Source organism: Anguilla rostrata, chromosome 4, assembly GCF_018555375.3.
Source record: "Anguilla rostrata isolate EN2019 chromosome 4, ASM1855537v3, whole genome shotgun sequence".
NCBI lineage: Eukaryota > Metazoa > Chordata > Actinopteri > Anguilliformes > Anguillidae > Anguilla > Anguilla rostrata.
The window spans coordinates 29,949,788-29,975,715 of record NC_057936.1 but is presented as its reverse complement, the minus strand read 5'-3'; the positions used below and the strand labels follow the sequence as shown (position 1 = coordinate 29,975,715).

Below are 25,928 nucleotides of genomic sequence, written 5' to 3'. Positions count from 1 at the left end.
TTGTGCACGTGTGGGCGGAGGGCCCCTCCGGAGGGTTAAGCACTTTGGCCCGTATGAGAACACCACCCCGTACACCCGCCCCCCTCCCGTCACTAGTTCTCCCAGCTGGGGGTCTACTCCATCTCCAGCGAGTTCCCCCAGGGCTGCCCTGCCTCCCTCCCAGCCTGTCCACGGTTCCCCTTCACGGTGACTCCTCTGGAGCCCTGTGTTTTATGGCATGCTGCGCTCATTCTCAGCCCCATATGGTTTCCACATCTCCTCTCCAAGAGGAGCCCCGGCGTCACTTGCCTGGTTGCTATAAACACTGTGTTGTATTTACATTTCTCCCATGAGCCACAGCACTGGCTCGGAAAACCTCAGACCCCTCCGAATGACCCTCTGGCTGGCGATTAGCAAAAATGGGCGCAATCAAAGCCGCTGTGCTCCTGGACGCATGGACGGTCGCCTACTGGACACTGAACACTTTTGGAGAAACCACGACTCAAGGCTTTCTGAGGACCAATTCCTCGTCAGGGCCAAGCAATGATATTTCTCCTGTTCTGCGATGGGAGATCTGCTAGGCCCAGGCCGCCCAGGAAGAGACTACATCTGGAGTGCATACACAGTACAGAGAATAAGGGCTGCCATAAGTTATCCCACTGATCAAGGGCTGCTATGAACGCACTTAGCAATTGTTTCAGTCGCAATTTCAACATTTCATTCTAGGCCGCATATTTTCATACATCTTCATCAACCGCACACCACATAGAACATCTTCAAATGCCAAACAATGCAGGCCATCCATCATAAATGTTGAGAGATGAAAGAGAATTATGACTGAACCCAGAAATGTGACTAAGCCCAGCATGGCTCCGATAAAAGAGCTCCTCGTGTTTTTTTCACTCTCAAACAAACACACGGACAAAAAGGGATGATCCATGCTATACAGATACAGTCACTTCATACAAATCGGGGTGAACTGGGGATAAAAGCAGGTCTTTGTAAAATAGTTTCACCTCCATTTCAATTGCTCACTCTCTGAAAGTGGTAGAAGTTCCCATATTGCATCTTTACAATATGTCACGACAGCTGTCGAGTTGCATAGAGGCTTGAGGCCTGACTGTCGGTCAGGACAGGGGTAAGAGTTGGCCAAGCGGGGCCCTGTGCTGTGTGACCTTTAGCCTACATACGGCCGTGCACTCCCTGGCCTACAGGGCAGTTAAGAAGTTAATGAGGCTGTGAAACTCCCACGGAGACCGGAGGGCCAAGAGTGACTCCAATGCAGTTTCCCCTGTCGCTGCTTTCAAAGCGCCAGAGAAAGGACAGACGGCCCAAAACACAAGATCATAAATACTAAACACAAACTTGGAAGAATATTTTTGGCTCCTTGGCTTTGATCACCTCCTAAAGATACAGGACTGCAGGATTGTGCGCATACCAGAGATTCTTCCACATGGTTGATCGACCCTTAGCACACGCAAATGAAGAAATATCAAACCAAAACCCTCATGCACATCTGGAAAAGCAGATAATTCATTTCCCCCAGTCTTTGAATTTTAAATCTTTGCATTTTATTCAGCAAATATGACATCTTTGACTATTCACATGCTGCCAACCTGTTTAAAAGACATAGTTCACAGCAAGATGGATATTCCTGCATTTCAAAATGAATTCACTGTATATTAATATATAATTCACATTCTGGCTACCTTTTTGTGCTGCCAGACCCAATGGGAGGATCTGCTTTCAATTGAAAGAAAATAATTGAAATAACATTTCTGGGGAAAAAATGTTTGTTTTACTAATGTGTTTGTGCATGCAAACAGTCATAGCTGTACTCCTACAGTGTTTTGTTTTAAAGAGCCAAATACCAATGAACATATGACTTTATCTTTGTAGCAAAGCAAAGCAGACAATGTGAAATGAACAATTATTGACATTATTTTTTAACTATTAGTGAAATACTGATTACAACAAAATCCAAGTCTGCTATCAATGGCACACGGAGAGTACCGTATGTCTATGAGGAGAACACATCTCTTACCTAGCCCCGTCACAGTGACTGAAGCTTGTGCCCGGATCTTCCCAAACTGATTCTGAGCTTCACAGATGTACACGGCCTCATCGTCCACCCACAGATCTGAGATAACCATAGGACAGAGGTCAGTACAGATTCATGCAGTTACACATCAGAAGTCAGTGCATGTGTATAAAGATAATCCTCAGTGGCCAATACTGCTGTGATCAAATAAACAGCAGTGCTCAGGGTGGGAAAATTCCCATCCCTGCTCCTGAAAGGCTGCAGGTATAAAGAGACCCATAAAAATAGCTGGACAAAGCTGTGAGCTTGCGGTAATTTATAGAAAGTGGGTACACACTATTGATGAGTAGGTCTCCGCCACTTTTTTGGGTGATGGAGCTGTGGGGGTGGTGCCGGAAGAAGAGGGCGGCATTGTCATCTCTCCGCCAGATGATCTTGGGCTCAGGGTAGCCCTGGGCGTGGCACTGCAGGGTGACGTTGGAGCCGATGTCTGCAGAGACGTCGACCGGCTCCTGGGAGAACTCTGGGGCGGCTGGAGGGGATACAGCCAGGGGTGAGTGAACTCAATCTCTATCACTGTTCCAAACATTGGCTGCGGGCAGCAACTACCGGGTCCTCCATGTTACTAAAGACTTACAGCCCACGTCCAAAGTGACTTTGCCCGTGGCTCTTCCTGCTTCGTTGATGGCGACGCAGGTGTAGTCTCCGGCGTCATCGTCCTGGGTTTCTTTGATCTCCAGGGTCCCTCGGAGGTCATCGACGCTCACAAACGGAGAGGTCCTCAGCTGAAGATCACCTGACCAACACATGGCCAAAGTCCCAAAACTCAACTGGACAGAACTTAGAGAACAGAGTTCTGGCGCTCGAATGTAATTCATTGACACCTGCTGCACATCTTGACTGGACCAGTAGAAAACATGCATGGCATCTCCACACTCTCTAAATGCTACAAGTCTTTGAGGACACCCTGACAAATGGAAAAGTTAAGCTGCATAATAAAATTCGACTGAATCATTACATACATATTTCTCAAGTAGGTAATGTATAATGCATAAGAGGCATTCCCTGGCAGGTGTCTTATTGCCTGTGAATGTAGTCCGATGAAAGTGACCAGTAGGGGAGTGGAAACACACATGGCTGTTTAAGTCATCACTGCAGCTGACAGACTGAGGGTCCCGCAGGGGGACAAAACCAACCACTGTTAGCAGAGACAACATCTGCAACACCCTCCAAACTCACCACTTTCCGCTCCAGCTCTTGGACACCCTGATCTAATTTATTTTCACTTAACGCAAATGAATCAGAGACCTGACCTAGGGCTGCGTTTATAAAATGTTGCGGAGGTTCTACAGTAAAAGGCTGCGCATGCACGAACGAAGAAAAGCACGTAAGGTCAAAAAATATCCTGATTTACAAAACCATGCCTACACTGAACAGCATGGAATTTTATAAATCAAGCAACTTGAAATATTGCGTATGTGCATGGGCCTAGTATCGCTCCCATCAACTCCCACAATTAACATAAATGGTTAATGGAACAGTCATGTGTATAAACCAGCTTGTCATGCATTGTCAGGAAGAATGGAGAAGTCAGACCACAATGCAAAAAAGAGAAAAACAGAGGAAGAGGCCAGATGGGCTATATTATTTGACGGAAATAGTTGTGGCAAAAGCAATAAAAGAACATTGTGGAGGGGAAGCATGTCACAGCAGCCGAACCATTTCAGGAATTAAAAAGAAGTGGCCGGACATGGAAAATGGAAGCACACTGCATGCGCAGCGACAAAAAGTTCCCGCAGTAAATTTAAGGTTATAGCCAGGAATTAATAATAACTGTTGTGATTATTTGAGTCTCGGTACTTATCAGCCAGCGATGAGATGTTATTTAAAACACTAAATGATACGATAATACTTTACTGTCTGATTACGCAGAACAGTTTCACATAGATAAGAATTTAAGAACTTTCCTACAAAAAAAACAGGATGAGATTTATGACAAGTGCAGACCTTTGTTTTTGTGCATATACCAGGTGTATGAGATGATGAATGTTGACTGTTAAATTCTATGTGCAATCCTGTTCATGTGATTAGCATAAGGAAACAGCCATGAACAAACACAGATAAGAAAAATACTGTGAATGCCAAAATGTTCTAGGAAATGTTCATACACACAGTTTACACGTAGTTTACGATCAAATGTGATTGTCCATGTTTCGTGAATGAGGCCCATTGCAAATCTACGTAAAAAATCCCAAATCCACAGGGAAAGTGATGCACGCATCTTTGTTGTGTGTACTCGCAATTTATAAGTGAGGCCCCTGGTCAGAGCTCTCCTGTTGCTGTAAGAAGATTTAGAGGAGGCTGCAGTGATGGAAAGGAATTCAATCCTCCCTTGACAGCAGCTAAATAAAATGGAGGAAAAAAAGAGCCCCAGCCTCTCCCAAAATGACTGGAGTTGGGCTGTGGAGACGGCTCCTCACCTTTGTGCCACTGGACCTTTGGATGAGGGATCCCTGTGGCTCTGCACTCCATGGCCGTGGTGTCTCCCAGACCAATCAGAATCTCGCTCTGGGTCACTGTTATCTGCGGAGCCTCTGTAAACACACCACACACACTCCATGAACACACACTTGTGGTTTACTACAGAAATGCACTGTGTAGACAATTCACTGTAAGCACTGAGTGAACATGTGCAGTACAGTACACCATTGCCCTTCTTTCGAGTACAACACATGGACTAAATAAGTACACAAGATAAGGTTACTCCATCTACATGCACTTCAAGAGGGTTTAAAGACAACATGAGCAAAGGCAGGAACTCAAAGATGAAAATGTTTTCTTTCTGGCTAGCTTATCAAAAGGTCCACAAAACCAACCTTTTTATTGAACACTGTGAGGAGACAGGCTTGCCCACTCCTTCACTTACCTAAATAGGTAAGAAGTGATGTCTGCGTGTCTGTCCCTGCAGCATTGCTGGCCAGACAGCCATACACTCCTGCGTCTTTCTGAACCGTGTTCTTGATGATCAAGGTTCCATCTGGGGTTAAGCGGTGTCTTCAAGAGAATCAAAACGGAAAGTTAATCTCACAGAGAGACAGAAAGAGAGAGAGAGAGAGACAGAGAGAGAGAGAGAGTCCTTACCTGTTGGACCCCATGATGAACATGTCATTGTGAGTCCACACCACTCGAGGGGCAGGGTAGCCCTTTGCCAAGCAGCGGATGCGCACTTCCTGCCCAGTCAGGAAGCTCTGGTTGTGGGGTGCTACCGTGACCTGCGGGGTTTCTGGGGGTTTGGATATTTTCAAATAAATTATAAAAACTTGCATATTGTACAAAAATGCACATCACAAGCATGAAAATAACTACCCCTAACTTTCTCCTGAGCTTGAAACCAGGAAACAGTTTTATGGATATTGACAAGATAATCAGTTTTACGTAGGTACAGGGGCTCATCCATTTCAGACTTCCACCCTTGGGAGCCACACAGCAAAATGCTTAATGTTCAATCAATTCTAATAGTTTATAGGATTCCAACACGGACCAAATGTAATCTATTAGAGTTAAAAGAACCCAATCAGGGTTATTTTACACTGAATATTTTGCTGTGCATCTTCCCACACTGATTTGACTGTATGGTCCATTTCATATTCAAACATTCTTTTTAAATCAAATTCAATCACATTAATATCTCCACCCATTTCCCACCTTATAGGTGTAACAATAAACCTACTTTCTTTAATGCTGTTTTGCGATTTTACTCTTCATAATATTTCACTGCAGTGGTTTCACCTTCTTCCTGTTATCATTATGTTTTACAGGTTGAAAAATGGAATACTGATTCCAGACACGTTTAAGCTGTGGAATCATGGCCATTCCCTTTTGATTCATAAAGTGTGACACATCCTGGAAGGGAGCGTTTGCTGTCAAAACACAAAGCCCTGTCCAGTTCCATGGTCTCCTCTGGTGTTCCTAGAAACTGCAGAAAGGAGGAATGTGCTGTATTAGGTTCCTGTTCAGAAATTCCAAAGGGGATTGTGGAAGAGTTTGTGAGTATAGTAAGTGTGAGATTGTTGTGTTTTATTCTCTGTAACTGGGACCATTCAAACTGCAGCACTGCTGTGTCCTCAAGGAAATATATATATTTATATATATATATATACATACATTCACATTTATACATTTTTCTAACATAATACTAGTGTATTGGATGACCAAAAACATGTTGCAGTGGAAATATTTCCAAATAAATTTATTTTGGTTTTATCGAATGTCCCATGTAGTGTAGGCTTCAGCATAATTGAATATTTGGTTGTAGAGATTAAGACCAGAGACTTCTGTCCCGTGGACAAAACTGAATTGCTGGGTCTTATGAGGATACACAATTCAAGTCGCAGAAAATGTTTAATTGAAGTTACAATGTGCTTGCAAAGAATTTAAAACATAGTCCTAGAAAGTATTTTCCTTGTCTACTTGGGAGCAACAGTTCAGCAGCTTTTGCAGTAATCCATAATGCCTCACAAATTGCACACTAGTGACTGGGGTAAGTCTGGGTCTTTTCCACACCCCCTGAGACAAAGTACCTAGAGGGCTATGAATGTGGTTTTGGTGCTTGAGCTATATTGACGTGAATCAATAGAGTGGTGCATTTTTTGCCACTTACTAAGAAGCCTCTGTTTGTCAAGCTGAGCCTGTCTTTAGCATTCAATAATGGACTATAAGCATGGCCTGTTCTCCCATCCACTAGCTTTCCTGTGTTAGCAGCCACACTTCAAAGCTAGACTAATGAGTAGGACAGGCATCTCCGCAGGTGCTAATTAGAGCTCTCCTGGGCCCATTGTGACAGCTGTTTGTGAAGGGGAGCGATCAGTTTAGTCAAAGGAATCAAAGTTGGCTGTGTGTCAGTGTCATCCTCCCACTGTAGCTGAGCAACAAAGACTTTTATATGGGGTGGTCGATGTAACAAGAGACAGAGAAAATGATGGAGGGGGTTAGAGAAAGATACTACCACATGCACACACACACACAAACACGCACACAAACAGAATGGAGTGGAACACACATCACCATTTTGCTGTGCTACACCGATCGTACTTGATGACCGCATTGTTCCACACATGGGAGTAAATTCAAGGGCTTCTCTCAAATTTTAGCAGGCTAACTGTAGACCACAGGTACGAACTGCACACAGAAAGCCTGCCTCGCTGACATGAAATCCATAGGGTTTTCTTGGTTACGCTGTCAGGTGTGAGGCATGCTTTTTCGGGATGTCCCATAACCCTACACAACTCATGAAACATATTTTTCCGACATCACATAACATAAAATGCCATTTTTCTGAACCTGTGTGAAAATATTGGAGCACCGGAAATTCCATTCTATTTTAAGTTCCATTTAAATGGAGACAGACTGACAAGCAGTTTTGCATCTGTATTTTATTGGGAAACAAATCCAGTTACTCAATATCTCTTGGAGCCTTTCATTACCAGATTTTCCTTTTTATTTCTAAGATTGCATTAGAAGCTTATTGGGTGTTACTAAAAATAAAAAACAAAAAATTGATTATTTAAAAGACAGAGCTCTGTACTCCCAAAAATCCATAAATAAATAATTTTCACACATCCAAAAAACTATTAAAATGATATACTGCCCTGTGGCTGAGCTGAAAATGTGTCTTGTGTTTCTGCCTGTAAGAGTTGTTCCAAGGGTCTTGTTCCCGATGGTGTAAATCTCTGCATGTCATCAGGACACACTCCGGCCAACAGTGGCCCTGTGATTACACTGAACACTCCACAGAAAGAACACAGCGCCCCTCTACTGCAATGCCTGTGTTCCATGACTGTTTAAAAACACCACATGAAGTTCTGAACGGGCGTTCACACCTATATTAAAGCAGATTTATCAATGAGCTCAACCCTGGGTTATCAATTACTCCAGACACTTCTCACTCTGGGACTTATTACAAAGACAGAACATGAAAGGAACTCTTTTCTTTTCCTGGAAAACCTGCATGCCATATCAGCGATTTCATATTATTACAACAATAGATCTTGCAGACTTTCCAGATACCTGTCACTGTTGGACATAAATCAAAGAACAATGGAAAAGCTGTAATATTTTTGACCACATTTTTCACAAATGAAAAATATTTATAATCATACCATAAAAATAAGTTCAAGTAAGGCGTCCGACACAGAGGGATAGGCCGTCCATCACAGACTGCCTATCACTGACAGGGTGGCATGTGTACATTGGACATTAGATCAAGACATGATACTGCAGGCACCACACACAAGCTTACAGAGAAAGAGAATCACATGAAAGGCATCGCTATGAGAAAAGAGGGATCACCACCTGTGTCATTGCCTGTGTATCGCAGGTAATGCATCGCTATGAGAAACGAGGGATCAGCACCTGTGTCACTGCCTGTGTATCGCAGGTAATGCATCACTACCTATGCATTGGACAGGCTTGACTCAACTATCAGAGACACCAGTATAGCCCTGGCAGAAGGAACATTGAATCATTATATCAGTTCAGCTTTTACTGTTGGACGTATAATCCTCTACACTTTAGAATATCATAAATCCAATCTCCAGTATTAGCCAGCTATATGACAAAAGAGTAGGCTGCAAATCTTCACAGAGTGTAAGGGAGGTAAGAACAGTTTCAATGAGTAGTACAACCAACCAAGCAATTAGCCAAACATGTCCAGAAAAATTATAATTAGGGTTGGCCACAGCACCCCATCAGCCTCACCTTGCACAAGGAGGTAGACTCTGGCAGTAGAGACCCCGCCCTCGTTGGCAGCAATGCAGCTGTACCAGCCGGCATCATCGACAGTGACCCTGCGGACTTCCAGGGACAAGTTGCTCATGGTGCGCACCCGGGGGTCCAGATGGGCGGCCACCCCACCCCTCTGCCAAGTGACGTTGTACCGCACCGTGCTGGCCACCAGGCAGGTTAGGACGGCCACAGTGCCTGGCGACGCCGTCACGTTGCCGGGGACGGCGATGACGGGTGGAGGCTCTGGAACACGCCACACATAGAGGTTATGACGGACAGGGTACCAAAGACAGAATGTCACAAATGTTTCATCAGAACTCCTGAAAAAGTATTATTCACAGAGGATGAGACAGGATATCACATGAACCATACTACTATATAGCACAGACAGTGCATTACAGGCAGGGCATCGATAGAGAGGGTTTCAGACACAGGTATGATGGAGAAGCCATCACAAACAGCACTAGGCAGACAAAATATCATAGAAAGGAAAGACGGGAGCCCGCACTCTTAATGAATAGATATAGATTATGAATGTCTACGCAACAAAATCATTTTCATTTTTATTCCTATATGGACAAAGAGACAGACATGTTTCGGCCTAAGCCGTCCTCAGTGTCACTCAGTGACATTCATAATCTATATCTATTCATTAAGAGAGCGGGCTCCCGTCTTTCCTTTCTATGATTATCTATGAGAAGCTAACGCACCATTTATTTGTTATACAGCCTAGTTTGTTAAAAAATTTCTTTGAGCGCATGGGTTGGTAATTCTTTTTTTAGACAAAATATCATAGAAAAGGTCTCATAGACTACACATCCTTGGAGCCAGATCCAGCTACCAGAAACACAAGGACTGACCCCTGGCAGTAAGTAACACTGAATCAATGCATCAGCGTAGCTTTTACTGCTGGAGATGTAATCTTCTGCTCTTCAGAATATCGTAAATCCTCTCTCCAATAAGAGCCAACTATGTGAAAAACCAAAGGCCTCGGACAGGGGAGGGAGTTTTTTAAGATGGAACCTGCAAGGAATGTCACCCTGAGAGTCTGCTCAGTATGACACTGGCTTGGTGACAGAGGTAAAAAAGAAAGGGAATTCACAGCACCAGGGGTGAATTATCAAGCCCAAGGGGTCTCCATCACCAGTGTGCTATGGTGATGTTTTATTTCCACAAGCTGTAGATCCCTCCAAGGCCAGCGGCATTACAAGGCTTTGGCATCGTTAGTTACGTTTCAATAAACGTTAAGGTATAGGAAATCGAATCGCTTCCACTATTGTTTGTTTAAACACTGATGGGGATGATAGAGTGTCAGGTTTTCTCGCCCCAGAATCCTAAACATTTACCTGAATTTTAAGTGTGCATCCCAAAGATTAAATAAACCAAAAATTAGCGCATAATTTTATACATTTTGTTCAAATGAAAGCAGGCCACTTTACAATCTGATATTATTCTCAGAAATCTGTTGGGCTCACCACATTTTACTTCATTCACACTCGTCTTTACCAATCAATATTATGTATTAGTCTTTAACTGTATTTGTTCCACCCATATTACATAACACTTGTACCCAAACATTACCTATATTGGTCAGCTGCATCCTTTGGAATAATCACTGGAATAATGCCAATCTATCGCAGTAGGACAAAAAAAGTAAATTCATACCACGGAATGAAGAATCATGGTCTTTTCCTTGGCATAGGATTTACAAAATATGCAAGACAGCAAAGAAAGGTCTTTGCTTTTTTATTTCTTTACAATTACAAGCATTCCAAAAATAAAAATGACCAGCCCAAGCTTTTTTTTGCCTTTGGAGGTGAAAGAGGTTACTGCCCTCAATAACAAGGAATGTGGGCGGAGGGATGGATACAACAGATGGGAATTAGATGGAGCAGCAAGAAACTTGAGTACATTCAGTTTTGTTATGAATGTTTTCATTATTTCTGAAGCCAGAGTCCACACGCAGACAGTGGGAGAGGATGTGCACCAGAACCTCTCAATCAAAAGCACTGTTCTGTCACCTGTTATTACGGGCTGGAATGTCATTGTAGAGTGTTGGACAGTAGGTCTGTCATAGTTGGAATAGGTCCAGGGCTAAGTGTATATGTGGCAACTCAATAAAACTCAATCAATCAACCAAAATTGGACAGGGTATGTACTGCCTACACAAGAGAAAACAGTAAAAATTAGACTAATAAACTGGTGGCATTCATACAGTGGAACTCCTGAATTATTAATTTATCAGAAATTGATGTTGTTCGGAAATGTTTTTAACTTTGAAAGTTAAGTGAACATAGACCTGTTTTAAATGATTTATTGGAATAGTTTCTTTTTTTTGCATTAGTCTTTCCTTACTTTTAAACATGCTCTCATTTCATAGCCATAAATCATTTTTTATGAACTGGGATCTCATTAGAACATGGACAGTCCATAATTGCGAGGTTCTGCCATATTTCATTTAATTTATTGCCTTCAAATCGTCATGTTCTTTACACAGATGCACTGAACACAATGCTATTAAAATGCAGAGGCAGCACAATATCATTTAGCATATGAGCGACTCCAGCCAACAGAATAATACCACAGCCAGTATACAGCCACTCTCTTGGACTGCATTCTGAAGCATCCTTTATTATTAGCAGGCAAGCTTTATTCTGTATGAACCAACCTTAGCCTGCAGCCCAAGTCAAACATTACATATAGAAGTAGGAGGCTACTGATACAATATGTAAAAGGCCTGAAGGAACCCACTGTCACCCACATTATGTTCTCTCGCAAACAGTTCTGTTCAGGAAAGATCATCATCTCCCTCCATGAAGGTCAAGAACAATTACTGCCCAATTACTAGCCTTTGCAGGGACTAAAAAATCAATTTCATCTTATTTTGTTACTTAATGTAATTCAGTGGTAGGTAACCCAAGAGATTCAGCCATGTTTCACTGAGCATAGCATAAATGCTGGAGTTTATGTTTGCTGCCATTTCACCCATGGCACCTGCAATGTGTTCTCTAGGGGGTGGGGGTTACTTGAGGCAGTTGCATACAGTAAACATACACTGAGACCATTCTCCTGCAGAGTACTGATCCTAATCTAGGAGCTATTATCTTCAGTATCTGAACAAAGGAGTTTAGCCATGTCTCCGTCCCACTAATCAGGCAGGCCTCAGATCAGACATGCAAACAAAGATGGCAGTGTTCGGACCAACCACCATTAAACTCCTCACAGGCATTCTGAGTAATGGATTCTGGACCAAAATCACACATGTGACCCATTACAGCCCATTTCACAGTATTTACTTGCAAGGCTCAGTGATACTCAATCATGTCCACAACAGCGCTTAAACATGTTTGCAGATGGCATATCTCCATATCTAAGCTAATGGCTGCCTCATAGGGACCTAAAGTTAAGATCCTATTTGATAATTTCCATCTGTAATGGCTATGTGCAACTCAACTTTGAGTCACAGCTGGTAAAGTAATACACAACACAGATCTCCTTTAAAAATATATTTTTAAATGTTGGTAATGTATCTCATCGATAATAAACATTTTATTAAAAAGATTACCAGACCAAACACTGTTGATCGTAGCTTGGTGCAGAGCTCTTTCTGTAGGAGCTAGTGGCTAAGTAGTGACTTGAGTCACAGGCTATCAATTAAAATAGTAGAAAATTGTAAAAATAAAAATAGTTAAATTATTTTTAATTAAACAAAGAAAAAATACAAATTCTAAGCCTATTAGGCTAAGTATTGCCCCCTTACCTCTAATCTGTCGTTGAATAACAGTGTATCATGAACTTCAAGTGAGGATTGTTCCTGTAGTTTAATATCATCCTGGAGAGCTGACTTACCTGACACATCTAGAAAGGTTTGGGCCCGGCCTGTCCCTGCACTACTTATGGCGATGCACTCGTAGTACCCCTCGTCTTTCAGGGTTACCCGCTCAATCTCCAGAGAGGTGCTGGACGATTCCCTGCAATGGCAAGAAAATTGGGGTGATATGGGAGAATGACAAATGTAGAATGAAGCTTCTTTGTGAAAAGGTAGCTAAAGGTTTGTCGATTAGCAGGTGGCGGTGTTTACTTGAAAAGCTGATCCACTCCTAGTTTGACCCCCTCTCGGCTAAAGCGCAGGGTGAAGGGGATCAGGCTGTCCACCTGGCAGGTAATGGCCCCATTCTGCAGGTAGTATCCTGGGGTGCGCTGGGGCATTGTCACCTTTGGAGCATCTGGAGAAAATGAGGTTCAAATAAACAACACCAAAAGGACATGCTGGGAAATAAGAAAGCATGAGATCATTATGGTGTTTAGAAAGGAGAGGTCCCATGGTAATAAAGCCTCATGAGAACCTGAGACACAACGATGGGCTGTGACTAGCCATATCCCAGCCCTGTGACCGCATCTGAGGTAACACATCTGAGGTCTAGACCCCCATAATGAGGACTGACCTGGGATGATGCTAGAGAAGGAGACGCTGGAGACCCGCTGGAAGAGGAATCCATCCTTGTCATAGCCTGTGACTCTGAGGAAGAAGGCCTCATTTGGAGGGATGAACTCTGTGATGTTCCAGAGGCCAAAGGGCTGGCGTTCAGGGTAGTAGCGAATGGGCAGAGTCTTTATGACGACGCCCGAAATGCTGACGAGCTCCAGGCGGTCAGCTCGTGCTGGGGGAGACAACCCCGTGGTGTTCAGCAGGATGTAAGTGGGAATGCCTGGGCGACCAGAGGACGAGAAGGACATCAGGACAGCAGGAACAACAGTGACACCAAAACCAATAGCAACAAACAGAAACACCAAAACCAGCAGTAACAAACACTGTCACCAAAACCAATTTACAGTAACTCCAAAACCAACAGCAACAAACCTCAACACCAAAAACTAACAGCAACACCAAAGCCAACAGCAACAAACATTAACACCAAAACCAGCAGCAAAACATGACGGATGCACAGAAGAGGATTGGTTGCACTGACCTTGCACAGGCCTGCTGGACGTCATCTTGAAGTCCAGTGTGGGCTTCCTGGAGAAACCAGCCCGGAAGTCAATAGTGCTGAGACCTGAGATTCGAACCGAGTGCCTCCCCTCACTGGTCGTCTGCAGGATAATGACAAAATGAAAGAGTCGCGTTTTCACCATTTAACTAGTTAATATACAACACACTGTTGCACTCGGAATATAACAGCTGCTGGGTGGTTATTTTCCTGTTCGATACCATGATTTTATTGTGAAATACTCCCAGGTATTAGTCTCCATTATAACTGAGAAGATTTATTTCTCTCTGTAGAATCTAGACACCCCTGACAACGGAGTTCTCAGCTGACCTCTCTCATGCCAAGATGATAGCAGGGCCCACACTTCAAAGGGATCAGTGTTAACAACAATGCAGACAGGGGATGACAGGCCTGTTTACTGACTGACAGTGATCCAATAGCATGGAATGGCCAAATAGTTCATATCAAGTGCAGTCAGAACAGGCATTTCAGGACAATGAACAGTGATTGTGTTTCACAAGCCAAACTCATTCTTCATCAAGCTAGAATAAGAACTGGAAGTTCTGAAGTTAGTACAAAAGGATATGATGTGCTGTGCCTGGAGATTGATTTATTCCAATAATAGAACAATGGGGTGTTCACAAATTTTCCCTTTTCTAAATCCAAAAGAAAATGCATCCAATGTGCTAAAGCTGGAGCAGTTCTACAATAACTACTATATTTCAATCTGATTTCTATTCTAGAATCACATTTATACTGGTAGAAGTGAGCATTGTTATATTCTGTTGTAAAACAAAAGCATGTTTCCTGAATGTTTTTGTGTTAAACAATTGCATTTAAGAATGATGCTGATAGCTATTCAAACAAATTTAGAATATTGTATGCTGTTTACAAAGTAACGGAAAAGACTGCATGAAAATGTCAGCGTTGTTCAAATAAACATGACAACAGGGCAGAAAATAAAACCTTCTCTTGTTTATTAAGTAATACTTTTGGTTTAGCATAGTAAACTAAGTCAGCATATAAAATAATGATATTCTTTGCTTTGCTTTACATGGAAATTAACTTTGTTGAGGTACTAAGCACTGCTTTAAATATAGAATTAGCCAAATGAAGAAAGGCAAGTAAATAAATTATATAGACCGCCCGAAAGCCTTGCTATTTTACCTCTGATGAAAAAGCATATTGTCCTAACAAAAACATAGATGCAGTAATCATTTAATTGATTATTTGAAGTTAATTTTGAAATACTTTGAAAAGAAAGTAATTCTACACTAAGCAGAGCCAGGCAGGAAAACAGCATCTGCTGTACAAATAATGTAATGTAGGTCATTCAAACAGAACACAACAGGCAGCAAAGAATACCCATGATGAACAGTTAATTCTCTAACACAGAAGCCGGATCACACTATGCTGACAGTAACCAGTGTTCAGTATGATAACAGTATCCATATCATGACAACTAATGAGATAAAATACATATTTAGACTAAGAACAATCTCCCTCGAAATGCCCTGCTTGTGAAAAGACAAGAGTCTCTCTGAAGTTCCCAACGGAACCGACACATTTCCCCCTTCCAAACAGCAGGAGGGTCACCTGACTGACCATCACTGGAGTCGAGGGTCCAATGTGGAACAGACCCTGTGCCAATGCAGCAAGCTTTCTGCAAGCTGTACCTATGAGACAAACTGACTGAGCGTCCGCACAGCTGTGAACCATAGCTTTGTGTGCTTCACAGCTGACTGGGGCCTTTATTTGGTCAAGAGAGTCTGACTCTCTTTGTTTGAGACCCCAATGCTCAATATGAACATCATGTGAATCTAATGCTGTGAACCATCTTGTAACTCTGAAGAAGAAAACTTCACTCTTTGTTGTTTTGGAAAGAGCAACCTTACTCTCCAATCCTTTTACAAAGAAAACTCCCCTATTGCTCAACATTTTTATTTTTGGAATATTGATTTAATTATTTTGAAAGAAAAGATATGAAAGGATTGGATGACATCTGCAGCTTTGAAGATATCAATGAGGTGCATGACTGCAATGCTTAGCAAGTCCTCAGGGTTTTTTGAATACCTTTTAAATTACAGACTTCCTAAACTATTATCACGGGTCATAAAATATAATGTAGTATGAAGCCAAGACCATCATCATTGGGGTCAATGGAATGGAGAAGATCAAACTAAAATCTCAAGAGTCAAAGGGGGGAACAGTCCTTCAAGGCCACAGCAACTGTTGCTATCCAAATCCAGAGGCTGAATGAGAGTCAAGGCAGGATCTGGGTCAGGGCTGCCGGAAGAAACATCAGACGCCACGGATTGGTGGGGGCGTCCAAGTTCCACTCGCTACTGCACTCAATTACAGCCAGATTAAAAAGGGATCAGGCCCAATCACACAAAGCTTGTGGCTGTTGCCTTACATTGAGAATGTCTGAGCTCATTAGTGTGAAGGAACTAAGATAAATTCAGATTGGTGCGACATCCAACAGAAAAAAAACAATTATCATATTTTCAGAGGTTGTCATACTTTATAAACCTTGGCACTCATTAAAGGGTAGGAAAAATGTAAACATTTTTAAAAGTAGGCAGAAACAATCTAATTCGGTATTAACACAATGCCTGAGACAAAACAGTAATTCTGCCAACTAGGGATCCTTGGATGGAGGACTTGAATATTTGGTAAAGCAGATAGACATATTGAATGTACAGGGCAAAAATGTTTATGCTTTGTATTCTCTGCTTGACATAATAATGACAGACATTTTTTGGGAGCAACGAGTTCATGATATCAGTGGGCACAAACCCAGAGACCTAAGGAATGTCTGCTTTATTATGTTCAATGGGTCAGTCCGGAACTGAAGTGTACAGGCAGCATGGACACAGGAAGTCAGAACAACAGAGAAAATTGTATTAAGCAGCCTCTGGTATTTAGTTGGGGTTATACAGACGACTTGCTTAGAGGCCTGAAACTGGCAGTCCGATTCAAAAGTTCTCTTTGTTATTTTCTTTGGGAATACAAACATCAGTCTAGCCTGAATGCCAAAAGACAGATTCTTCTTTTTTAAAGGCCAAATTAATTTATTTAACGTCACTAGATGCATACTGGGACTTTACTGGGAAGAAAGTTCGCAATTAAATTACAATAAATGTTCTTAATGGGTCATTTGCCAGGTTTTTTTTTTTTTTTTTTTTTGGTAGGGTTGCCATGGTAGCGAAGAACATAACATGTGGCAGCCTGCTGAATTAGAGAACACAGGCAAAAAATAAAAGTGGTAACATTGCTAACTGTGGATCTTTCCTCTGCAAAGTTTCCAGCCTGGTCACACCCAGGATCCTAGGATTACGTGACGTTATCCCCTGTCATAAATCAGCCGTCATAACAAACACAAAGAGTGGCGCAGCAGAGGAGTGAGAGGATCTCCAAGGGGCCTCCCGGAAAGCCTGTGGTTCCACAGCACCGCAAATCACTCAGGCAAAAATGTGAGTGTTTCCTCCTGTGCCAGTTTGACATGGCAGACACCCTGGTGGGAACCCTTTATTCCAACACTTCACACAGCAAGACTTCAGAGTTGAAGTACCATCAGAGGACATGTATATAGCGGAGCAATATTTAATAGGCGCCCCAGAATTAGGACCATTGCCTTGAGTTGAGAGACCTGTCACCTGCATCATTAATAAAACAAATCAAATTCCTTCAAAGCTTTGCCAAGTAGCTGAGGGCTTCTAAAACAAGACTTGGTTGTTTTCTAACAAAACAAAGTTTCAAACTAAAGGAAATGATTCATTTACCTTAATGGTCCACATTCCTGGTTTTGGGTCCTTGACGTTGATGACCCTGGCAGAGTTTGGGATGTGCAGGAGCTCATTCAAACCCTGACTCTTCTCAATCCGCTTCCCTGAAAACACAGTCACATCACAACTCCTACCAATGGCTAGCTCAGAGCCACAAGGACATGCAGTCCATTTCCGTGATTCTGGGCTGCTGATGACATATGAAATGGACAAAGAAACCAGAGAGCACATCCAAACCAACCACATCCGCTCAAGAGGAGGCGCTACCTTGGGGATCCAGAATCTCAATATCAGGAGCTGGGCCGCTGAGGGCGACCGTCACCTCCTTCAGGCTGGGGTCAAAGGGGATTTGCCATGTGTTGGACACGCCTGCATGGTGGTCAGTGGACAGCAGATGAACTTTGGAGGACTGCACCGCCTCCTCCACCCACTTCAGCACCTGTAAACAAAGAGACACCATCTCAGTTGGACTCTGGGCAGGACGCTGATAGTTATTTCAACACTTACGTTCAACATCAATTGTCTACTTAACTAAATAATAAAATAAAGTTAGAATAACGAATAATAAAGACAACCTACAAATTAGATTTTCGTCAACTGTATAAGCAGCTTGTTTTGGGCTTGTCTGCTTTTACGTGAAGGAGTTGTAAAACCAAAAACGACAACAAATTCAAAAGATTGGTGGGATGAGTCAAGCTTTCTGTAAAGTCAATGAAACTATTATTTTTTCAGGTAATTATTGAAAAAGAAAAAAAAAAGAATTTATCATGAATGTGTAATGCAATTTCATTCCAGATGAGTTACTCTATAGGCCATAATATATGGTTTCACTCAAGGAAGCACAGATATACCATTGAAAGGCGCCACACATTATGAAATTCCATTCATACACAACATTTATATTAACTAAATACATCCATCTGTACCCATCATAGTTAAATTTTAAAAAGATAACATAAATATATGCATATCTGTATATACAGTATATTAAACTGAATTTGACTTTCACGCCTGCCTTAAAAAGCCATGAAAGCAAGACTCCACATCTAAAACTGATACAGTAATTAATGACACAGAGACTGTTAGATCCCTCTTCAAGGGGTGGTCAGCCGTGTCCTCTCTCTGTATGCACACCATCTCTTGTCTTCTCTGGGACCAAACCGTCCTTTAAGGCAGTCCACTGTGGGACTGCAGAGTTAGTTCATCAAATCTGACAAAAAATTTGTCTGCCCAGTAGCACATTTTCATCCAGATTGTAGAATGGAACAAGCTTGACTAGAAGACCCTCTGCCTTCTCGCCCTATTCTCTGCTTGTGAGGTCATCCCTGGAATGTGCGAGGAATTCTGGGAAATTTACTGAGACTCCACTCTGGCTCCTGTTTGTTTAGCAGAGCTTTAAAAAGGGCATGACACATGGTACCAATGCTGACCCCACAGGACAGGATCAAGGATGCTAGCTATTTCCCAACATGCCACAGTCCAGAATATCCTGACATCTTAGTCATAGAGGGTCATACATGGCAAGGCCAGGTGCAAAAGACTGGGGAAGGGTCAGGGGTGAGCATTGATAGACTACGTCTTCCATGAGCAACCGCATCCATTTCATCTGACTTAACAAATTTCCAGAACATATCATGGGCGCAGGTACAGTACAAAACAAAAGGACAATCAATTGAAAATAAGAAAGTGCAACTTTAACCAAGTCATTTTGTATTTTGGTCATGGATGACATTGGACGAGAAAGCTCAGGCTTTTATATCATTCAGAGAGGGCTGATGCTTATTAAGTACACAAAATTTGACTGGAATGCATGATATTAAAACAACAACACTGGTCTGAAGTTCCAAAATTCTGGTTTCTAGTTACTTGGAACTATGATTGATTCAGGTTAAATTAAACCACAAAGAAATAAAATATAGTTTGAATGCACCTGCTGGGAAACTAGAGCTACAAGACTCTCAACTCAAATTTAAATGGCTTCTGGGATATTTCAGACCAAACATCCAGCTTTCAATCGCCTAAGAACACAAACATGCTTCAACCATCAGATGGGTTACATCAACTAAAGGATGGGAATAAACTGTTCTGAATTTCATCCATAAATCACTCAGGGGTCTGCACTTAATGGTGGCATGTCTCCTTTTAAAATTCCATAACACAAGTAGGGGGATGCAATAGTTGGGCAATGAGTAATGTTTTAAGATTAATTTCATGACAGAAAATTTAAACGCATAGCTGCAGTTGAAGCCACACAGCTTGTTGGTATCTTAATGAATAAACCATTTTAAAAAATTGAGAAAAATGATAGGAATGAAGACTCTATTTGTCCATGAGTACCATATCTCCTCCACTGAGCAAAAATATCAGGACTGCAGCCAGTACAGGGCTTTCACTGGTTAAATAATCGTTCCTTTAAAAGGACTCTATAGACAGTAAGATCTGCCTACTGTGACTGAGTATAGGTGCAGATTGCAGAGTATAAGAAAGTATAACCACATGTGTTACCGAACTTGGGAGCCTTCAACTGAGAACTGTGACTCCAGTATGGTGATAAAACCTTGTTACTGGTAGCCAAACCCATGTAGCATACACTGAGAGAAACCAAGGGGCAAAGGGAGTCACATACCTCATTGACTTGCTTCTTGTCCAGGTGAAAGACTTGCCCTGAGCTGGTCGACGCAATCTCCTCATAGGCCTTGTACCCAATGTGTGCCCGGTCATCACAGTCACCGGTTAGAACAAACACCACCTAGATACCGTTACACATACACATATGGAGGACCTTAAAGCTGGACTTCGGCTATATAAATGATCATCTGTGAGCAGGAAAGCTTTCAAAGATCCAAAAAGCATTTAGAATAGAATAATATGTAAGATATCACTGGATATCAAGGGAATAAAAGGTTACTCACAAGAACATACCATATCCAATATGGAATTTATCCTTTGGGTATGGACTTTACCTTTAGGGACACTAACTAACAGTATCCACAGCTGAGATTCTCCATTGGGAATAGTGTATCTACAGGCTGTGGAGTGATCTCCTATTTTAATTATAATAATAACTTTATTTATAGAGCACTTTCCCAGCAATTATCTGTCCAAGATTACAGACAAATCATTGCTTGAACTGAATGAGGTTGTGACTCTGTTTTGACACTGAAGGCGTGGTCCCTGTGTTGAGAAGGCTGCACCTGAGACTGCTTCTGCTGGATGAGCTGCAGCACTTCATGGGTGAGCCTGTAGTCTTTGGACCGGGCATCAGTAAAGACGTAGATAAACGATCCTGGGAGAGAGATTTCCAGGGCAATCTTAATGGCTCCAATACTCATCTCTGGACAGTCTCCTCCTCCCTGTTGATACCAGGACCACAAGCATTGAAACATCATTCCCACGATCATACATTGTCTTACCCCCAAAATATAATCCTCATAAATCCACAGAAATCCTTATAACAGAAGTGTCCCACTTCTTGTGGACAAATTAATTTTCCTTAAGTGCTTGAGGAGTTATGGTAGACAGTTCAGTTAAGCGTGTCATTAGTCGAAGACATGGGGAGATCCTGAAAGAAAGGACCTGTCACTCTTTCCTCCGGGGGTGCACGTTTGGTTCAGTCACACTCAGCTGCACGGTGGAACCCCACTCTGGCTGTCTCTGAGTGACTGGGGAAGACATGCTCCTCCCCCTCAGGATAGGGGAACTGTCTTTGCTGCACATTCCTGGAGCTGTGTGACTGAGGGGGAACACTGATGGCAGCACGCCAAGTGGCTCAGCACATCTGGAAGTCAGCTATCTGTGTTTCCCCCAGTCGGGATGGAATGTGAGGTGCTCTCTGTCCCTTTCTATCACTCAGTCCTCATCTGTTTCTCTTATCTTGCCCCCAATCCCTCCCACAATCTCCAGTACTACTGCCACCAATACTAGAGATAGCCCAGCACCGTATGCATGACACCATGGACAGTGCTGTTGCAATCCTGCAACTAATAAAAGACTTGTACTCATTTGGAAATAACTGTCTTATATCTGGCAGTCCCCCCACCAGCAGTTATAAGCTGTAAGAAGGTGAGAGGAGGGTACAGGAGAAGTGGGCTCTCTTAGAGAGTGCCATGTTACACAGGACACACCACTCAAAGATGCTCCATCTCAGGACAGTGACTCCATGTCTTACAATATTGTTGTAAAGTTAATTTATTCCGCTCACAGAGCAGTTGCTTGTGTTCAGTATAACATCCTTTTGGACACAACTGTGTTCCAGTTTTGTGAGCTTTAATGCAGCCATTTCAGTTGCTCTTTACAGGGATATATTTAATAAAGGTATGAGTTAAGATATAGAATGAAGTATATGTAATATTAAGAAGTCTACAGTGTAAATCATCTACATTAACTTGATAATGGTTGTGATTTACATAGAACAACGATCTTGCGCAGAACCCACCTGAACATAGAGTTCCCTGAGCTCATACTGGAACTTCTTCGGGTCTGTGGTGATGGTGACTGGGCCAATCTCTACAAAGATTAAAGAAACAACATTAACAACATAAATACATAACACAATGATGCTTTGAAACCAATGACCTTATGAAAAAGTATCATTGGATATGAAATTCTTTTCCCTCCCAAATTCCATACTGCTGAAAAATATTTATCTTGGCCTTTGACAGAAGACACCCAGTAGTTCAGCTTTCTGTGCTTGAGTTCAACTGACAGCGCCCTGCTCTGTAAACACAGAGGAAATCAGATTGATTCTAATTTATGCTTTTCTGTGGAATTTGGGGTATGTGGCTGTTGCTCTGAGGACTGTTCTCATTTGTAATCCTGGCACGCTGCGGGTCCTCCGTGTTGTTCAGTGAGAAAACCCCTCTGGAGCCCCCCCAACACCCCCAATGGTTTAATATGCAGGCGAAGCAATGCTAATAACCGGTATTTCCGACAGCCATATGGTCCCTCTAAGCAGAGGCCACAGGGCTTACTGCTAACAGGGCCCAGTGGTCTTTAGGATGGATGGCTTTGTGAAGTGTGCTTGACAGTGGACGTCGCACTCCTCACGTTTCCGCCATGGCACCTCAGCCAGCCCCTCATCAATCACCTCAACCCCAACCCACACCTCTCTGTGCCCCTGCTCAAAACAGATCCGTCTGCAGAGCGGCGCCACCATGTCCACCAGGGCCCTTCTTTTGGGAAAGATAAAGGAGCGCAACCCTGCAGGGATGTCAGCCCACTCTTTCAAAGGGCTATCATGGTTTAGACTGGAATTAGATTGGGATTGCACAAAACAGAGCTTTAGTTTTGTGTAACATCTACAATGGCGCGTGTGTGTGTGTGTGTGTGTGTGTGTGTATGAAGGGACTTAAAACCATGCACACATACAAAATTCACACTAAATGTAATCACACTATTGCACCAGTTTGTAAGGGAGTGAATCATAGAGCACAGAGGGTTTCCATTTTCAATGTATAGACTCTGCATGTCCTTCCCATAGTGATTATGCTTGGTGCTCAACATTGTTAAAAAGTGAATCATTTGAGGGAGAGAAAAAAAATCTATTTAATTAAATAATAACATTATGGAGTCACACTGCTAACGCAACCCATAAACCCCACTTTAATGATGCACCCTGCTGGTACTAATTGGCTATGGCTCCGTCACCAACATCTCCTCATTAACCGCACATTCGTTTCCACGCTCATCAGCTGTTCTCCTGCACGAGGAAAATACCTCTTGACTCAGGTATGTTCTCGTGTCTGCTTCGGTGCGAGAACGCTTTAAAAACCATGAACAATTGCAATGACCGCATGTTTGTTTTGTTTCAGTGGTCGTGTTCTCGGATCTACCCTTTAAATCATTTTAATGAGCTGGATTTTTATAAGCAATTCAATACAGCAAACAGAAGACAGCAGCGACTTGACGCTACGTGGAAGCCTCGGTTTCGTCGAGAAATATATTAACACATTATTGTGGGCACCATTGTTTATTGCTCACTTTTACATTTACAAAATAGCTTCCAATAATTTAGCTTCGATTGGATTTTCGCGGGTTTTCATGTGAAATGCTACATAAATAATATGATGTTAAACTACCCAGCAAAGTTTCCAAATTCTCAAATTTTACTGCTTCAACAAGTTTTGCTTTTCATGAATGGAAATATATATATACTTAACATTTTCTTGATTGAGGCTGTTTTCGTCTTAAAATGCATTCATGCTCTTGAACTTGTGCTGCTTAGCTCTTCGAAGATAAAGCAATGTAAGAAAGTGACAACACAGATAGCACATGGGATTCCCCCAGTGTGGTAGGCGAATTGTTGTGAAAAGGTGTTTTCAAAGTCATTGGAGCATTCTTAAAATATAATACGGTGGTTGGGAATCGGGGAAATAATAACCCTCTTCTGTAGTCAATTCTGAAACCAAGCCATTCTCCTACAATCAAAACTAAATGTTATAAAATAGGATGTGTTTTTTACTTAAAACAAACAATCTGGGTGTCGTTCATTCTTATATTACAAGAATTTTCTTAGTGTTTTCCTGATGATGCTAACACAAACAGAGCAAACAGGAACACGCGCATGATCTCAGGTGGAAAAAATGCTTAGAAGTATGAACGGGGGGTAACAAAACAAAACACAGGAACGGGAACACGAGCCAAATGCTAATCATTTTAGGTAAATGGAGTTCAAGATTCCGAAAAAGGTTTATAGTGGAAAAGAGGAACAAATTAATTTAATTCTGGCAATTTTACCTTCTCTCAAGCATTCCAAGGTAGCATGTGGAAATATCTTGCCCCCACGTACCATGTGTGTGCTTAAATGCTAACAGAGAAGCGAATGGAAAGGAATGATCCAGGCCTCCCTCCAGAACAATCTAAACTTTGCCTTGGACATTAGGCTAAGGTAATTCACTGGAAATTGCATTTGTGTTTTGGTCTTGGCAGGAATATTAGAGAATTCCAGTCTCATATACAAAGTCACAGTTGTTTTTTTGTTTTTTTTCTTCTTCTTCACTGAGGTCAACATTAGCAGGTTAGCATTTCCTGCTCATTCAGAGAGCTGAAATATCAGGAAATTCCTCTGAAGAAGCAGCAGTCAGTTTTGCCTGCATCCGCACTGCCCAAGTCAAACACTGGAGCGGTCTGGGAAACGAATGTGAATATTTCCTCGTGCGCCATAGGCAAGGGAGTTTGTATAGCTGTGGAAGTAATCACACCAACGGTCCAGAACATATATTTTCATTCATTTTCAGGCCCTGGGGTGTAATGCGCCTCTCTGAATGTATAATTTCAGCTCTCTATAAATAACTAATTAAAGCATCTCTGAACATGCTGAATATTTTGATTTTGTGTGGCTTAAAAAAGACCTTCTAGGAATCATGCAGTGTGACAGGGTGCCCCTGTTTTTTTTCTCTTGATAAGTTTCCCAGGTTGAGCAGCACACTGGAATTCCAGGCTTTGGAAGCATCTTTATGATAGTTTAACAAGATGTCCGGAAAAGGCATTTAATCCCAAGGATGTGCAATCCCTTCTGCCTTAGTTTATCCCTTTTATTGTCTTTCCACCATAAATCAACAAGAATGTGTCCTTTTATAATTACCAAGCATTTTCCTGCTATACTACATTGTGTTTAAGAGTGCCTGCAATATCTGAACCAAACTCCTCTCCTGACAGAAAATGCTTTCTCTTACAGTCTGTTCTGATAATGGGAGCTCAGTCAGTAACAGGTGGTTTTATAAACTTGACCTTTGAGGTGTATGTATTAATTCCATAACTTCTGATTAGTCTCCATTCAATTATTACAGCCGATATAGCATTAGAGCTTTTTATATTTGATGTAAGCGTACAGTAGTCCTTTGAACCACAGGGATTTTCTTGTAGGAGAGTTTGACTTCCTACTGCAAAAACAAAAGCTGCTTTCACATGCACTGACTCGCTGTCTTTCACCAAAAATGGACTGACAAAAGCTTATACTCAGGTCATACATGTCATTTGCAAAACAGTTGTAGCGGTACCTGGCTTGTGCACAATAGCTTGTGACCTTGTTGAATATGACAGATTAGTGGTCCAGGAGGATCAATATAAATGTTGATCACTTACATTTAGACAGAATATGAATTCCAGGGATATGCAGAAGATTGTCAGCAGCACAAATTCAAGTACTCTAACAACATAGCAGGGAATAACAGGTTTTTGTGAAATGCAAACTTGCAAAACAGTAGAAAAGCTAATCGTGAATTTTCAACTGTGATGTCAGCAGCCACCTGCGACCCCTCCCAGTCTCCCCATGCATACATTCTTGACACTGGCGCTATAAAATAATAATAATAATAATAATTATTATTATTATTATTATTATTATTGTTG

At 42.1% G+C, this 25,928-nt stretch overlaps 1 protein-coding gene across 3 annotated transcripts in view; it reads right to left on the bottom strand.

Annotated features, from left to right (window-relative positions):
* The window catches only part of hmcn1 (hemicentin 1), a 92,923-nt gene that overhangs the window by 54,415 nt on the left and 12,580 nt on the right, over positions 1–25,928 (bottom strand). For 2 of the 3 annotated variants that reach the window (XM_064332124.1, XM_064332126.1), the window contains exons 2-17: positions 22,015–22,085; positions 20,774–20,932; positions 20,206–20,328; positions 17,847–18,018; positions 17,577–17,683; positions 13,774–13,894; positions 13,249–13,512; positions 12,885–13,029; positions 12,653–12,774; positions 8,777–9,046; positions 5,162–5,303; positions 4,947–5,074; positions 4,501–4,614; positions 2,658–2,816; positions 2,358–2,552; positions 2,024–2,119 (exon numbers count right to left, since the gene is read on the bottom strand). In XM_064332124.1, coding sequence (XP_064188194.1) covers positions 2,024–2,119; positions 2,358–2,552; positions 2,658–2,816; positions 4,501–4,614; positions 4,947–5,074; positions 5,162–5,303; positions 8,777–9,046; positions 12,653–12,774; positions 12,885–13,029; positions 13,249–13,512; positions 13,774–13,894; positions 17,577–17,683; positions 17,847–18,018; positions 20,206–20,328; positions 20,774–20,932; positions 22,015–22,085 — 2,388 coding nt within the window. Of the gene's footprint in view, positions 1–2,023; positions 2,120–2,357; positions 2,553–2,657; positions 2,817–4,500; positions 4,615–4,946; positions 5,075–5,161; positions 5,304–8,776; positions 9,047–12,652; positions 12,775–12,884; positions 13,030–13,248; positions 13,513–13,773; positions 13,895–17,576; positions 17,684–17,846; positions 18,019–20,205; positions 20,329–20,773; positions 20,933–22,014; positions 22,086–24,314; positions 24,385–25,928 lie in introns of those variants that run through there. The other variant, XM_064332125.1, reaches the window with a different exon arrangement.